The sequence below is a fragment of the Callospermophilus lateralis genome, chromosome 5, assembly GCF_048772815.1.
Source record: "Callospermophilus lateralis isolate mCalLat2 chromosome 5, mCalLat2.hap1, whole genome shotgun sequence".
Taxonomy (NCBI): domain Eukaryota; kingdom Metazoa; phylum Chordata; class Mammalia; order Rodentia; family Sciuridae; genus Callospermophilus; species Callospermophilus lateralis.
The window spans coordinates 64,105,534-64,122,695 of record NC_135309.1 but is presented as its reverse complement, the minus strand read 5'-3'; the positions used below and the strand labels follow the sequence as shown (position 1 = coordinate 64,122,695).

Genomic DNA, 17,162 nt, shown 5'->3' with positions numbered 1-17,162 from the left:
AATATGAGGTTGTTCTTATTGGGTTCTCACAGTATAGTAGGGGATCCTGTAAAACATGAACATACAATTCAAACCATAATACGAAGCAGCCCTTCACAGAATGGGTAATGCCTGGGGCCCCAGAGAGGGAGGGGCTTGTTCTAGGATTGGATTTAGGAGCTACTCAAGGCACCGTCAGTAGTTGGAATCCCTCTGAGCCTTGGTTTCCCCTTTGGCAAAAACAGAGTGAGGGCTCAGGCCCTTCTGGAGGTTTTTTCCTTGTCTAGTTTGCCAGGTCCCAGATCTCCAGGAAGGGAAGGACTAAACGTGAGTATCTTAGAATGCTGTCCTATCAGGGTTCAGCCTTCAAAAGTGGGACTGGTTGGCCACAGGAGGTGCTGGGAAAGGGCTGCTGTCCACTCTTTCATTCACTCAGTCAATTGCAAAGAGCGTCCCATTCTGTCGCAGTCACTAGATTAGGTGCTGGTCACCTGTGGTGAATAAGACAACTGTGCTTGGGGACAGACAGCTTCATGGGCTTTCCTGCTAGGAAAAAGAATTAAAGCTTAATACACTCATAAATATTGAGTGCCAAGTGGGGTTTTCAGATTTAGTAAGGAAATACAGGATACCCAGTTAAACTTGGATTTCAGGTGAGTAATAAATAATTCCTTAGTCATGTGTTCTAAATATTGCATGGAACATATTTATACCAAAATACTATTCTTTGCTTATATAAAATTCAAATGTAACTGGCCATCTTATATTTTACTTGGCAATCCTAACTGCAAGTCTTCCTAAGAGACTCCAAGGGTTAGTAGGAGTCTTCTAGGGTGGGGAGGTACGTTAGAGCGTGGAAATCTCCATTCGTGTTTTCCTATCCCAACAGTGCAGCGATTGTAATCATTCCCCAGGTTTTTGCCAGCACTGAGGGCTAAAAGTACGACTTGAGGTTTCAGGGACAACCCAGACCCCGATCCATAACATCTTCCTCCTCCCCTGCTTCACTTCCAGTTTCTATTTGGCAGCCAAGACTGTGTCCTGCCCAAAGGCAAGAACTGAGTAAGATTTCCCAAGAAGGACAGAAGCAAACAATACGCACATACTGGTCTGACTTCGCCCTCGGGGTTGCGTCACAGCTAGGAGACTGTCCCAGACTCAAGAGCTTCCAGGGAAGGACAGGCTTGGCTGCCAGGGTGAACTTTGAGGGTTGAAGAGAAAGTAACAGGCCATCCCTTAGTACGGTGGCTCCATAAACTGTTAGGCTTAGATATGGGAAATCCAAGGACCTTTCTAAGATCCCCCATCCCATAGTGCCAGAGTCTACAGAAGCTCTCAGCACCTTTGTTCTCTGCTTTCCCACAAAGAGAATCTGAACCGAGAGCTCTAGAAAGATAAGACTAGATTTTTTCTTCATATTCCACAGAGACCCAGGGAAGTACCTATCACTTAGAATAAGTCCTTAACAACATAATAATACAAATAAGGAATGGGAGCCACCAATGGGAGCCATTACAATGTGCCAAGAACACTGCTAGATGAGAAAGAATAATTTTGCTTAATCCTTACAATGCTGGACGATAAATCTTATTACGGTTTGCTTTTTATTTGTTTGCTTTTGGTTTTAGGTCCTGGAGATTGAACCCAGGGGTGCTTTACCACTAGGCTAAATCCAAGCCCTTTTCATTTCTTATTTTAAGACAGGGTTTTTCTTAGTTGCTTAGGACCTTGCTTACATTGCTGAGGCTGGCCTAGAAATTGCAATCCTCTTGACTCAGCCTCCTGAATTGCTGGGATTACAAACATGTGCCACCATGCCCAGCAACTAGCTGTTATCTAAAGCAAATTACCTAAGCCCTCTGTGCCAGTTTCCTTATCTATAAAAATAGAATTTATCAAAATCTTTGATTTTTGTTTTTACTATATACCAATCACTGTTCTGTGTATAAATTTTAATTAATTAAATCCTCATAACATCCCTGAGATACATGTTAGTGTTTTCAACCTCTTTTACCAGAGGAAACTGAAGCAGACCTCCCCAAGCCTGAGATATCTAATTCGAGAGTCTATTTGTAGGGGAGGGAAAAATAGCTTCCCTCTGCCCTTCTGACTTCTTTGCCCGGGCTACAAATTAAATTTATGTACAATAGTTTAACAGGAGAAAAGATCATTTAATCACTTACATATGCACAGGAGTCCCCCCAAATAATGGAGGAGTTATATGAAGAGTCCGATGATTGAAAGCTCCTGCTACAGAAAGGAAGAAGGGCCCCAGGCTTCTCTTATCACTGTTTAATAAATTAGGAAATCCATCCAATCAGGCTAACTGATTTGCCAAGCACATATTCTTAGAAAGTGACAGGTTTCACACCCAGAAAGTTTTCTCACCTCAAAGGATAAGATCCTAACTCTCTTCTCTTTGATTAGAAATGACCTTTCTTGAACACCCAATCCCATGCCCTCATGTTTTAGATACTGAGAAAGTATAGAACATCAGAGTTAAGATCATGGTCTAAAGGCCAGAGAGTAACCAGGCACACACCTATAATCCAAGTGACTCAGGAGCTGAGCCAGGAGGATTGTAAGTTCAAGAATAGCCTCAGCAATTATTATGAAGCTATTTTTCAAAATGAAAAAAAAAGGGCTGGGGATATGAATTAGAGGTAAAGCACCTTTGGGTACAATACCTAGAACCAAAAAAAAAAAAAAAAGCCAGTTTAAATTCCCTGCCTGGTACTTTCTACTGTGTGACCCTGAAAAGGTTATTTAATATTTCTGTTCCTCAATTTCATCATCTATAGAACAGAGATAGTAAGAGTCATGCTATCAGTGGTTATGAATGCAATGAAATAATCCTGTGGGGTACAATTAAAGTCTGGAGAGAATTGGAGAGATAAAAGACTCCAATTCAGTTAGACAAGTCCTCCTGAAAGACTCCTGAGTAGGATCTAGAGTCCAATATCAATCTATATTATTATGTGTAGTGGTAAATTCATTCATTCTCATTGCTGTACAGTACTCCATTGGATGAATAAACTACAACTTATGTATTCATCATAAAAAAATAGAAAAACTAGGGGCTGGAGTTTGGCTCAGTGGTAGAGTGCTCACCTAGCATGCACGAGGCACTGGGTTCGATCCTCAGCACCACATAAATGTTAAATAAAGATATTGTGCCCACCAAAAACTTAAAAATAAACATTTTTTAAAAATAGAAAACTGAAAGCCCCAGGGGAGATAAGAGGGGTGGCACACTGGTTCAAGACATTTACTGCATAATTACCTGGCTGTGATCTTTCTGCTGTGTTTCCTCCCCTGCTTTGTGCCGCGCATTGTGCTGGATCTTAGGATAAATGCCTGGGGAATAAGGCAGACATGGGCCCTGGCTGCGGGCTTATTGCGATGTGCGATTTCAGGAAGGACACTCTATAACAGGGGAATCAGGAGAGCCTTCCTGAGTAAGTGACACTTTGGGAAGGTAGTGGGGATTGAAGCCAGGGGTGCTTACCCACTGAGCCACATTCCGAGCACCCCGCCCCTGCTTTTTTTTTAATTTTAATTTTGAGACAAGTTCTTGATAAGTTAGTTAGGGCCTAGCTAAATTGCTGAGGCTGGCCTTGAACTTGCAATCCTCCTGACTTAGCCTCCCAGCCTCCTGATTCACTGGGTTTACAGGGATGCACCACCATACCCAGTCTGAGTAAGTGACTTTTAAGCAGCAATCTAAAAGGATGTGTTGGAGTTGGCCAGTGAAGAGGAGTATGTGGACCCTGCATAGCAGATTTTGAAAGCTAATGTCCAGAAAGGAGACATGATTTGCCCACGGTGACCAAAGAGAACTTTGTCATAACTGTTGGTAGAATCCAGTGGACTGCTGGACTCTTAGAAGGAGCCCAGTGCTTAACCAACGAGATGAATATTAACATTTCCAGTAACGGGAGAGTCAGCCATCCATCCTGCCTCCTGATGTCAACCAGGAAAACAATATCACCTCAATGATAGTCCCGCCAGGAGTGCACAACCTGAATCTAATCATGGAGAAACATCAGACAAGGCCAAATGAAGGACATTTCTGAAAATATATTTGGTCTGCGACTTCCAAGAACATCAGCCCCACGGAAAACAAAGACTGACTGAGGGCTTGTTTCCGGCTAAAGTAGATTAAAGAGACAGGGCTGCACAGACATGACCGGGATGTTGGCACAGCCTGAAAGTGACCTGTGGGTTAGATGATAATACTGCAGCAATGTTGCATTTCCTGAATTCAGTCATTATACTGTGGCTATATAAAACCTTTCTTTGTTCTAGAAATCCAGAGTGAAGTACTTAGGGACAAAGGGGCATATGTCTGCGACTTCCTCTCAAGTGGGTCAGAAAACAAATTTGACAAGATACAAATGATTGGTGAATTTGGATGAAAAAAATCCAGTTGTCGGTAGTATTTTAAACTTCTCTGTTAAGTCTGAGCTTTGTACCCAGAGCCCCACTGAATAATATCTCACCACCCTCTTTTATGGGGAACAGAGTACCTCTTTCGTGTTGGGGACATTGATGACCTTCTTAGACTGTGCGACATAGCCCACGACACCCATGTCCAGAGGGAAGACGATCTCGGAATCGGGCATCACCAGGCATTCCTCAAAGGTGGCATCCTTGTGGACGTTGAAGAGTCGAGTGGCTAGCTCCCCGATGCCATTTCGGGCCCTGTACATGAACAGGCTCATACGGTCTGCCTGCAGGAGGAAGCACAGCTTCTTCATGACATTAAAGGTACACTTCTCAGCCTGCAAGTTCTCTTGAAGGTCCCTCAGGAGATCAAAGATGATTTCACTCTCCTCCACGCTGCTCAGCGGGTGGTAGTAGCTGAAGTCCACAGCTGCCTCCTTGGCCCCAAGGAGGTCTGAGATGACCTTGGCCCTGTAGTGGAGATCGTAATACTGTTTGGCAAAGCCAATATTTGAGTCCAGGAACTTCTCCACCTCCTCTGCTGTCACCTCACCCATGGCTGGGAATCCCTCTGGCTACTTCTCTGGAGGCGCTGAGACGGAGGCCTTCCGAGGGCACTTTTGCAGTCTGGGGCAAGTTGAGTCAGAACGTGCCCTGCTCTGATCGGGACTTCTCTGGGCCTTGCATGGAAATCTCACTGAGAAAGAAAGACACATAGGAGTGGGAGCCAGCTTGGGAGATTAAGTCATTAATATTTCCCAAGAACAAGGATTATGGGGATCAGTGTGTTCCAGATGCTGCTGGGCCCAGGGTGGGAGGTGAGAGTTCCCTCTTCACCTTGATCTTCTAAAACAGAGAAGAGATTTCTGCACAGAGCAGGAGGCCAACTTAAACACCACTCAAGCAGGAGGTTGCAATAGGCCTCACAGGAACAGCCTAGCCTATTATCTATGTATGTGTTCTTCTGTCCTTTAAGATCCTTTCCTTAAACCTTTGACACAGAAGCCTGACGCTATTTAGGAGATTTGTTTGGCTTCTCCTGGAGAATCATGAGATCTAACAGCCCTTTCCACATTCCTCCATGGCAGAAATGACAGGAGCTGGGAGATGACTGTCCACCAGCCTCCTCTGCTCTTCCCGGCTCCTCCCTTTCCCCAAAGCCTCTTGGGTATCTGCCTTCACTTTGCCCAGCGGCCACTCAGACTGCTTCCTTCCTATCCATTACAGGTCTGGCACTTGAGGGGCCAGATTTCACAATTTCTGCGCGAAAGTTTTTCTCAGTCTTAGATTTCAGTGATTCTGATTCTGTTTTCTAAGGGTCCTTAGAGAAACAACACACCTTTCATAGTTCTTCTTTTATTACAAAAATATACATGTTCTCTGTAGAAAATCGCATGAAGAAGATAACTAAAAATCATCCATAATTCTGCTACTCAGAGACAATCTGTCCTTTCCATAAAGGCCTACCTTTAAAAATCTGTTTCCCTTCAATGCACTTGACCTTCTTTTGGCACTTTAATATGTTTTCTCTGGCTCCAGCCTGTAACTTCTTGGACTGTCCATCAGAAATACACCCAGTGGTCCACAGACTATCAATTGCAGTGAATCTCAAAATACCAGAATCCTTGTTGAAGGGCCCCTCCTGCACACCAGGAAGGAGCAAAAGAATACTGTACTTTCTGGATGAACCTTACTTTCCCTTCCTTGATGTCTCTACATTGTAACCACTGTAGAATGCATGATCATAAACAGTGGCTGGCACTTTGAACTTTGTAAATGAACTTTATTGGAAAGTAGATTACTTCTTTTGTTGTAGAGTATAAGTCCTTTGGGCATTGGACACATTTAGTACTGTGTACAAAGGTGTCCACTTGACCCATGGTTAACATTATAACTCCAAACACCGCAGATTAGTTTTGTAAGATTTCAAATTCAAAGTTATGTTTGTGATATTCATCTATATGCTATGTGTAGCAGTAAGTTCATTCATTCTCCTTGCTGTATAGTATTCCATTGGATGAATAAGCTACAATTTATTTACCCATCATTTAAAAAAAAAAAAAAAAAAGCTCCAAACACTCCCACCAAAGTAAACTGAGCACTCTGTCCAAATGCTCTTTCCCACCTCTCTAAAAAGTTTGAGAATACATATCTATACCAGCCTGTAACATGTGTTGCTAAATATGAACATCTTTCTGAGGATCTCCCATTCATTCTGGTGACTACAGAGCACTCCTCTGTATGGAGGGACCATAATGCCACACAGTACCACTTCTTACAGCAGGGTTTCTCAACCTTGGCACTATTAACATTTTGTATTCAGTAATTCTTTGTTGTGAAAGGCAGTCCTAGACACTGAGAATGCTTGCGTTGGCCTCGACCTGCTAGATAACAATATCAATCCTGAAAATTATGACAACTAAAATACCTGCTGACAAGTGGTTTGGGAGGCTGAGGCAGAGGATCTCAAGTTCAAGGCCAGCCTCAACAAAAGTGAGATGCTAAGCAACTTGATGAGACCCTGTCTCTAAATAAAATACGAAATAGTGCTGGGGATGTGGCTCAGTAGTCAAGTGTCTTGAGTTCAATCCCCAGTAACCACTCCCCTATAAATAAAATATCTGCAGACATTTCTAATGCCCCTCGAGAAGCAAAACCACCTCAATTGAGAACTATTATCCCTTAGTTAGATATTTAGGTTGTTTCTGATTTTATAGTATTATGAACGATGTTGTATGGAACTTTCTTATATTTCTTAGTAAAAACATTCACTATTTTCTGAATATTTTTTTCATTCCTTTTGAGTTCTGCATCTTTTTTAAAAAAGTGTAACTATAGAGTTCTGCCATCCATGTACTGGCAAATGCCATAATTTCATTCTTCATTATGGCTGGGTAATATTCCTTTGTGTATATATACCACATTTTCTTTATCCATTCATCCCACAGGTGATTTTTTTTTTGGGGGGGGAGTCCAAGTTTAGAGGTAAATAAGATAGAATAGAAGAAAATAACAGGAACAAGAAAGGAATGAATGGGTTAAGAAGAGGTTCTTTGTGAGGTATCAATTTGGAAAGAATAGAATTCTGAAATTGAGGACCTGCTTGAATGTGAATGGACTGGTGGACATATTAGATTAGTGGCCACAGATTCCAGTGTGGGGTATGAAGCGCTCTACCAGTTGCCTAGAAGAAGACGTGTATGAATAACAAAAGATATGCAAAAGATATTCATCACTTCTGCCAAGAGCAATGGTGAAGAAGCTGGGGGTGCTCAACTAGAAGAAAATTCTAAAAACCTGTTGAAAGTGGGGGTAGCGTGCCAATTTGTTCAGGAAGGTTCTAGAGAGCAGGATAAGCTATCAGGACAGAGGCATAGGTTATTATAAAAACACAGCACCCAGAGCACTTAAAAGAGATAGTTTAGTGTTAAACCTGGGACTGAGTCTGGGTCAGATATCTGCTAGTTGTGTAATTAGTCAATTTTTCCTGGACCTAGCTTTGCTTATCTGTAAAATTAGACTTACTTTACATGGATATTATGAAGATTGAATGAGATAATGCAGTGTATAATGTAAAGTTATGTACCTGGTGTATATTAAGTCAAACCCTTTAAAACTTCCAATGACTATATTCATCCTACCCAAAAAGCGATTTTCTATTGTTTAATTTAGTATAGATATTCAATAATTATTATATTAGTTATTTTCACTATAAAAGATTTGGATTACCTTATAGGGGTTAAGTGTCATGCCATTGCAGGTATGTAAGAGGAGGACATGGTAAAGAGGATTTACCCATGAGTATTTTCATAGGCAGATAAACCTGAGGCTAAAGTCAGCAAGCAGGTGCAAACAAGAGAGAGAACGGAAACAGTATAGAAGCAAGATATAGAATATGGAGGACATGCTGACTGAGTGGGAGAGGGAGGCATGAGAAGCTGTGGTGTGAACCTGGAAATCTGTGTGTATTGGGCTTTTGTGGGAAACTCAGCACTGGGCCTCCTGCTTCAGGACACTTCCCTGGCAATATATCCTGATTTAGCCTCTACTTCTTCAAGGAAGACCTTTCTCCTCCATGGCTCGCCCAACTCCTCTTCCTCTGTGAAGCCACAGGAGACTGGTTTCCTCCTAGTCAGCCAGCCCTTACAAGTTCCAGAATACCCTTATTGGTCTCCACCCTCTTTTTATACATTCTGTGGCTCACTTCCATATTGCATTCATTTTACCCTTGACCTTGAGTCGATGTCACTTTCTAATTGTACGGTCACCTGCTGACTTAGTGACTTTATATTCAGCCGGATGGATTTCCTGTTGGGTCTGTATATGTAGAGCTTAGCCGGTTTGCAAAGTCCTCTTTGTTTTACCTTAAGAGTCTAACCTGGGTCCATGGTTCAGGCCTTAAAAATTTGTCCTTATGTGCATTTTAACCTATGTACATTTTTTTCAAGTTCAGATTCTCAAAGGAATCTATTATTAAAACATTGGAAAATTGGAGTATGTTTTAGTATGTTTTCTGTTACTATAATAAAACACCTGATGGTGAAGCTTATCACAATGGCACAAGCCTGTTTTCTAGTTATGCAGAAGGCTGAGATAGGAGGTTTTGCAAGTTGAAGAACAGCCTGGGCAAATTAGCAAGAGCCTGTCCCCAAATTTTAAAACAGGTGGGTGCGTGGGTGGATGAGTGAGCATGTAGTTCAAAGGCAGAACATCTCTAGGTTCAATCCCCAAATAAAAATAAAGAACTGTAAAAATAAAGAACCCCTAGCAAAAACTAAAACCCAAACCAAACAAACCAACCCCCTGATGCTGGGAAACTTATAAAGAGGTTTATTTAGCTTATAGTCTGGAGACCCAGGAGTATAGTGCTAGCATCTGCTCGGCTCTAGTGAGGACTTTTTGGCTAATGACATGTGAGACAGACAGGGAGCCACAGGGATTCAGGGACCTGGCTTTCTCTTTTTATAATAATCTGCTATCTTAGGTTACCTCAAAATCTACATTAATCCATTTAAAGGGCAGTGCTTCCAATGACCTAATCTCCTTCCACTAGATCCCATCTCTTTCTTTTTTATTTTAAAAGAATGAGTAATTTTTAAGGAAACCTGATAGTTCTTTTTAATCTTTGAGGGTTTCAAAAAAAAGAAAATCATTCACAGGAATGAACAAATTCAAATATGGAAATTCAAATTCTTATGTAATTGCTAAAAATGAATATAAACGAACTAATCATTTTATCATAATCTTTCTTTAATCATAAAAAAAGAAATTTACATGCATAACAAAAGAACTTAATGAAAACATAATTGTCTTAAATCTCATAAACTTAATTTTGAAGGATGGATAATATACTTGAAATGATTACAGGACTTAAACTGATGCTTTTTTTTTCAAACTATTTTAACATCAGTTTAACCCCATGCATAGAATCCCCAAAGAACATAACTTTTGGATTAGAAAGAGCACTTATGTTAAAATGAGGAATTCAATACTAAAATTAAGAAAAGCCTAGGTCTATGTCTTCAAAGTTCCATTACCTCAACTCCATCACATTGGGGACCAAGCTTCTAGAACATGAACTTTTGGGGGACACATTCAAACAATATCCAAACCATAGTAGGGTGATCCTGAAAAGTCAGGTATAATCAGGTCTTAAATATATGTGTTTTGACAACAGTAGCAAAAAGACAATGGATAGAAGGGGACACTCAGGCTTTGGAACCAGAGACAGCTGAATTGAATTCAAATTCTTTTCCTATAATTTTCAAACTTTGATTGGGGGAGAACTATTAGCCTCTGCTCTTATTATCTTTGTTTGCAAGTTGAGGGGAACAATGATACTTATAGAACTGTTGTGAGGATTATATATTAAACCTTGTTGACAGCTGGTTATCAATAAATGTAGCAAATTAATAATGTAAGCTAAGTATGAGGCAGTAATACTTGGTAGAAAGCAAAAGTAATACAGCTGTATTTATTTCCCTATCATTTTTTAAACTCAAAACTTTAATTATCTTTATGATTAAATTTAATTATCTCTTTATAAAGTAATATGTCTTTGTGTTGTAGAAAATTGAAAAAATATAGGTAAACAAAAAGAACATAACCCGAGAAACATCTTGATATACAACCTTTTTTCCCCAATCATATAATTAAAAAAAATTTTTTTTAGTTGTAGTTGGACACAATATCTTTATTTTATTTATTTATTTTTATGTGGTGTTGAGGATCAAACCCAGGGCCTTGCACGTGCTAGGAGAGCACTCTACCGCTGAGCCACATCCCCAGCCCCTCCAATCATATAATTTTTAAACAAAACTATGGTTGTGCTGTGGTTTGTTTAACAATACATAAACATCTTTCTCTGCCATTAAATGTTCCTTTGTGTTAGTTGATTTTTTTTTTTTTTTTTTTTTTTTTTGATATTGGAATTTGAACCCAGGGGCATTTGCCACTGAGTTACATCCACATGTAGTATTTTTATTTTGAGACAGGGTCTCACTAAGTTTTGAGGCTGGCCTGGAACTTTTGGTTCTCCTGGCTTGACACCTAAATTTCTGGGGTTAGAGGTATGTGCCACCATGTCCAGTTTACCAATTGATTTTTTTTTTCCTTTGGTACTGGGGAGTGAATCCAAGGGTACTTTACCACTGAGCTACATCCCTAGCCCTTTTTTGTGTTTTATTTAGAGACAGGGTCTCACTGAATGACTTAGGGCCTTGCTAAGTTGCTGAGGCTGACTTTGAACTCACAATCCTCCTACCTCAGCCTCCCAAGCATGGTGTGTGTCACCATATTGAGCTTACCAATTAATTTTTAATGGCCTCATAGTCTTTCACTGGGTTATTCAACATATTTACAACTATTATTTAGACTGTTTCTAATTTTTTTCTTCTGTTTTTTAATACTTTTTTTTAAAGTTGTAGATGGACACAATACTTTTATTTATTTAATTAATTTATTTATTTTTATATGGTGCTGAGGATTGAACCCAGTGCCTCATACATGCCAGACGTGTGAGTTACCACTTAGCCACAACTCCAGCCCCTCTTCTGTTTCTTAAATAAATATTTGTATACTAAATCTTTGCAAATTTGTTTTTTTCTTCTTAACCAAAAACTTGACCAGAAAGAGAGAACAAGATCATCACTAATTCTTAAGACGTTATCCTGGCCATCTAAAAATTTGAGTTTATATAAAGAAATCCTAAGTAAGTCAGTATGTTAATGCAAAGATCCTATTTCATTTTGAGTGACCATTTCCCACAGCTCTTAACCCATGTTTCTGAAAGAAGAGATCTGGATGCTAGGGTTTGCCATCTCCATGAAACGTCAAATAACAGATCGTTTTCAGTGCCTAAATATTTATATCAGAAGTAATCTGTGTTCCCTTCCCCCTGGATCTAAGAGTCACATTTCTTTCCTTTCTCCAAGTCAAATTTTATATGCTCCAATACCCCATCCAACAGTGCTGGCAGGACATGCGGATCCCAGTGATTATTATGACGGATGGTCCACCCCAGGTCATGTGAAGCCCTGCTGGTCTAAACTAGTCTAGTCCCATAAAAGCTCTCTGGCCTTCAGTCCACTCTGCTACCACAAATATCCACCTCATCCAAGCTGATGTGGCCCCTGAAAGGCCAGGAGCAGTTCTGCTGTCAGTTGGGGGTCAAATCTTCTTGCTGTGGCTAGGGCTTTCTACTCCCAGACTCCCAATAGCCACCCATGCAGGAGAGGGAAAAGGGCCTTATCACTCAAGGATCATGAAAAACTCAATTTCCTTTTCAGTTTTGGGGGAAGCTTCCAAAACCTTCTCTTTCCCTAGCTATTTGGCCTTTCATTTTCTCTCATTCTGGAACAATTTGGCCTAATTTCCCTTCAAGACCAATATCAAGAATGGTTGTTTTCCCCCTGCCACAGTAGACACAAGTCATCATGAAGAATCAGTCCCTACTCAGAATTGTGGGAGACGGAGCAGAAGAAAAACACCTATGAATGCAAAGCACTATTTGTGATATTAAAAGAACGGGGCAGGGGATGCGGCTCAGTGGTAGAGCACTTGCATAGCATGTGTGATGCTCTGGGTGTTATCCCTGTTACCTCAAAAATTATAATAGTAACAACTATAAAATCTAAGAATTTTGTAAGAATCTAAGCAACATGAAAGTCCATCAATGCCTAAATAAGTGACAATATACCCAACAAAAGACAGAACTACACAACAATTTAAAGATCTTGATTAGCTTCATCACTCCATAAAATAGAATAAATATTTTGATGGAATAATGTCCACACTTCAGTTATGCCAAGTTAATGGAGTAAGGTTGCTGAAAGGCCAAAAAAAAGTGCCCAGAGACAGCATGCTAGACAGGATTTACTAGGGAAAGCTTACAAGAGATCAATGACTGCTCCAATTAGAGTTAGGTGTGATAGGCTGAAAATATAGCATTTTTTTTTCCTCAAGGTGATTCACGTCACAGACCTACTTTCCTTCGTGGTATTTTATCCAATGGTGGCAGGCTGGATAAGTGACATGTATCCTTCCCACAGTGCCCTCAGTTCCAGGCCAGTTGCCACTGAGAGAAGGGTTTTTATATGTTAGGTTGCAGAAACAGTGACATTATCAGCATTAGCTTGTTTAGTTTGCTTAATTTGTTTGTATGACCAGAATCCCTGGTGTACTGGTGTACATCAAGACATTGCTTTCCCCACAAAGTAGATTGATTATTTAAAGTTACTTTTGTAGTACTGGGATTGAACCTAGGGGTACTCTACCACTGAGCTACATTCCCAGTCCTTTTAATATTTTTTTGTTTTGAGACAGGCTCTTACTCAGTAGTTAATATCAGATTACTCTAGGTTAGTTTTTGCAAGGATTAAAATATTGAAGGATATATGCAGAGGGAACTTCATTGTCACACCAATGGGACTGTTTGGGAAATTTGGTTGTCTCATTCCCCTGATTTTTTTTAGGTCAGATAAGAACTTATTTTTCATTGCATAATATGGAACTTCAGCATGGGTGACTCCATTTTGATTTTTAGTCTGGTCTGTTGGGGCCCAGTGTAGAATCTTAGTCCAAAACAATGGCCTCCTATGATTTTTATTTAACACATCCAAACAATGGGATGTAATGGAAGTTGCTGAGATCAAAGATGGCCATGATGATATTTTTCATCCTATACAATGTGATTTTGACACTTCTTCTATTGACACTTGATATATATTTCCTTCCCCTTGAAATTGGAAAGGCTTTTTATCACGTTAAACTAACAGACTGCAATAGAATGATCCTCAATGATTTTTGAGGTTAGGTCATAAAAAGCTGTACTGTGATCTCCTTACTTGCAGGGACACTGGATCTTGAAACCTTTAGCTGCCACATCAGCATGGACTGCCCTGAAACTCCTGTACTCTGGGGAAGCTGACACTGGCCTATAGAGAAGCACAGGAGTGACCCTGAGACTCCATGAAGGGAAAGGGCTGAGCCCCTTTTCTATTCCAATTCTACCCTACTTCTAGCCACTCTCTAGAGTTAATCTGCCAGAAGCTACCAGGCAGAGCTTACCAAATTCCTGACCCTCAGAAACTGTAAAAAAAAAAAAAAAAAAATATATATATATATATATATATATATATATATGTGTGTGTGTGTGTGTGTGTGTGTGTGTGTGTGTATATATATATATATATAAATTATCTAAGTTGTAGAGTGATTTACTAAGCAATATAGTCAAAAGGCAGCTTTTTGTACCTTGATATGAAACAATCTTAAAGGTATATTACTTTTTTAAAGTACAGGTTAGTGTATACTACATGCCACTTTTATTTTAAAAATACACATGCAGTCTTGTATATGCATAGAACATTGGTTTGCTGATCCAAAGTGTACTCCTGGAGAGGGTTTTTTGTTTGTTTGTTTTTGGTTTTTTTTTACTATTGATGCCTGAACTCACTTTATACTACCTGTTATAATATCTGGAGATGGAACCCAAACACTGGTATCTTTTAGAAATTCCCCTAAGAGAGTCTAATGTGCAGCCATAATCGAGAACTGATGGCATAGAATAAATGTGAAAGGCAACATAGGAAACAGGGGCTGTACACTGGAGAAAGGTACCCTTGGGTAAGAAGGGATAGGGCCTGAGGGAGATTTTTCTTTTCACTGTAAATTCTTTTTCTTTTGTCCTGGGCCTTGTGCATGTTAAGCATGTGCTCTATTATTTAACTACATTGGCAGCCTCTTGATGTTTTGAATTTATTTACTTGAGTTTTTGTCAACTATTTTTAAGACATGGAATTAAAAATAAATAAATAGCAGTACAACATCTACAGCAATGACTCCTGAAGAGCAAAATCAGGAATGGTCCATTAAATAGTGAAAGTCATCCTAAGGTTGGGTGAGGTCTTAGAGGAAGTGGCCTATCCCATGTAGGAAAAAAACAGGTCTTCAGGAAGTACTGAGATGGTGGATCCTAATGGGATCCCTAACATAAAATGACTTCCTTATTGACCCATAATTCCCCCAGGTAATACAGTTATTCTTTGGTGAAGCTGTTTGGAACAGAGTAATGGCTATAATATGTAGCCCTTAGGTTGCTGGCCACCCCTATAAACCCTGAGACCAACAAGAGGGAAAATGCTTAGGCTTAGGTAGGAGGGGTGAAAAGATCTAGGTACTGGCTGGCCAGGCTGGTGACCTGCTGTTATCAAAGAAAAGCAGATTATTAGCCAGCTCTCCGTCAGGGGGAGTTGGTTGTCTTTTTTTTTTTCCCCTTCAATTGCTGTGGAGCCATTGGAGCATAAGTGAAGGTAATATAGGCATGACAGATCAGAGTCCACCTTCGTGGGGCCCCTGAGGATGTTGAGGGGGGAACCATATTAAGCAGCAGCTGAGGATGTTAAACTGAGAGAGGTTCCAATGGCTGAACTAAAGCTTCTGTAGCACCTTCCCCAGCACTGAGGCAGAGTTGGGTGTTCTTAGATTTGAACATCTGACAGTTCTCAGAAATTGCCCTTGATATTTACTACCTGCCAGTTGTATGATGTTGGTAACAACATCCCGAGTTTCAATTTCTTCATCTGTAATGCAGAATAATATATATGGAATAAAAAGAAGAAAATGATAGCCATTATTAGACCAGTCTTTATTGATGTCTATTATATGTAAGGTTGTGGATAGATTCTTAACACTTGAATAGTATAGTGAATGTAGGGATTAAGAAAATGTGCTTTGCAGTCAGGTGTGACTGGGTTAAAGTCATCTGTCACTTATTAACCATACGCATTTGGGCAACTCACCCAAAATCTCTAGTCTCATTTCTTCTCATATAAAAGGAGACTCATGGTACAGGGTCTCCTCTAAAAAGATGGGTTGTGAGAATTAACTAAAATATGAATGTGAAGATCTCTGTGAGACACGTGATAAACATCCAGAAATGGGCAATTATGGAGGTTCTGCTTGTTGGGCAATCTATAGGGAGCTGCAAATTAATTTACATCCCATTGTCTTATTTGATCCTCTCAAAAACTCGGTGCTAGCCCATTAACTACCCTTTAAAAGGTGAGAAAACTACACCCATTTAGACTATCTGTCCCCAGTCTAAAGGAGCAGCATAAGAATCAGAACCCAGGTATTGATTGTTGATTACTATAATGGTTAATTTGAATCGTCAACTTGATTGTATTAAGACGTTCCAAGGCTTAAAAGGATTATGGGGGTGTGCCTAGGAATGATTGGCCTGTGGATAGTCAACTGAAATGGAGACCCTCCCCAAGCATGGGCAGCACCAATCAATAGGATGGCTTCTATGAAATAAAAATTGGAAGAACAAAGCAGCAGCAGCAGCAGATTCAAGTTAAATTCTTCTTGAATGGGTTGTTGATTGCTGTTGCCCTCAGGGAGCGGATTCTCTCTTCTGGACTCTTCCAAAGCGGACTCTGACAGTGATTCTCCAAAAGGCTTAGGTCTCAGATTAGGGTAGCACCATCCATCTCTCTTGTTCTGGGGGCTTCAGCCTCTTAAGACTATGCAGCTACTGGTTCTCCCAGCTTTCCAGCCTGCAGCGGCCTTCGTGGACTACCCAGTTAACCTAATACGTCAACTTTTTATCATTATACTTCCTTTGATTGTGTTCTTCTAGAGAACCCTGATTAATACAATTACCGATGTCGTTTGTGACCTTGGAAACTCTTAATTCGGTGGGCAACAAAACTTGGGGATCAATCATCTGTAGATAAGAAAATTTCTTAAATGATTGTGAAGAGGTTCGTGGCAAAGAAGTTAAGCATAATTCATTCACAGGGTCTGCTCCTCTCCATCTAGTGGACCCATGAAAGCTACAGATGAACGAAAGAATGCCTACGCCATGTTGTCCAGACCTACGATTAAATCAAGAGGGCGTGCTAGGGTGGGACGGGGTGGCTCCTTTACATAACATTGTCAGGGATGTCCTCCGAGGAGAGGGCAGGAATTTAGATCGAGACCCGAGACAACAGGTGGCAGCAACCAGTGTTCAGATCCCACAAGAGATGGCCAGTTCAGAGCAGTGAGGAAAGTGCAGGGGACACGGGGAGCGAGAGCTCTATAAAGGCCATGGAAAGCCACGGAAGGTTTTAAACAAGGGCTGGAATTACATTTCATATTTTTACACTTTTTGTTTTACGTTTTTAAAAGGGGCCTTCTAGTTATTGGGATCTTTGGTGGAGAACAAGTTCAAATGGGGCAAGTGCCTTAAC

General features: G+C 40.4%; 1 protein-coding gene across 2 annotated transcripts in view; it reads right to left on the bottom strand.

Annotated features, from left to right (window-relative positions):
- Pde6a (phosphodiesterase 6A) overlaps window positions 1-4,982 on the bottom strand; it is a 70,886-nt gene extending 65,904 nt beyond the window's left edge. For both annotated transcript variants that reach the window (XM_076855933.2, XM_076855934.1), the window contains exon 1: window positions 4,509-4,982. In XM_076855933.2, coding sequence (XP_076712048.1) covers window positions 4,509-4,982 — 474 coding nt within the window. The remainder of the gene's footprint in view (window positions 1-4,508) is intronic.
- Window positions 4,983-17,162: the final 12,180 nt, after the last annotated feature.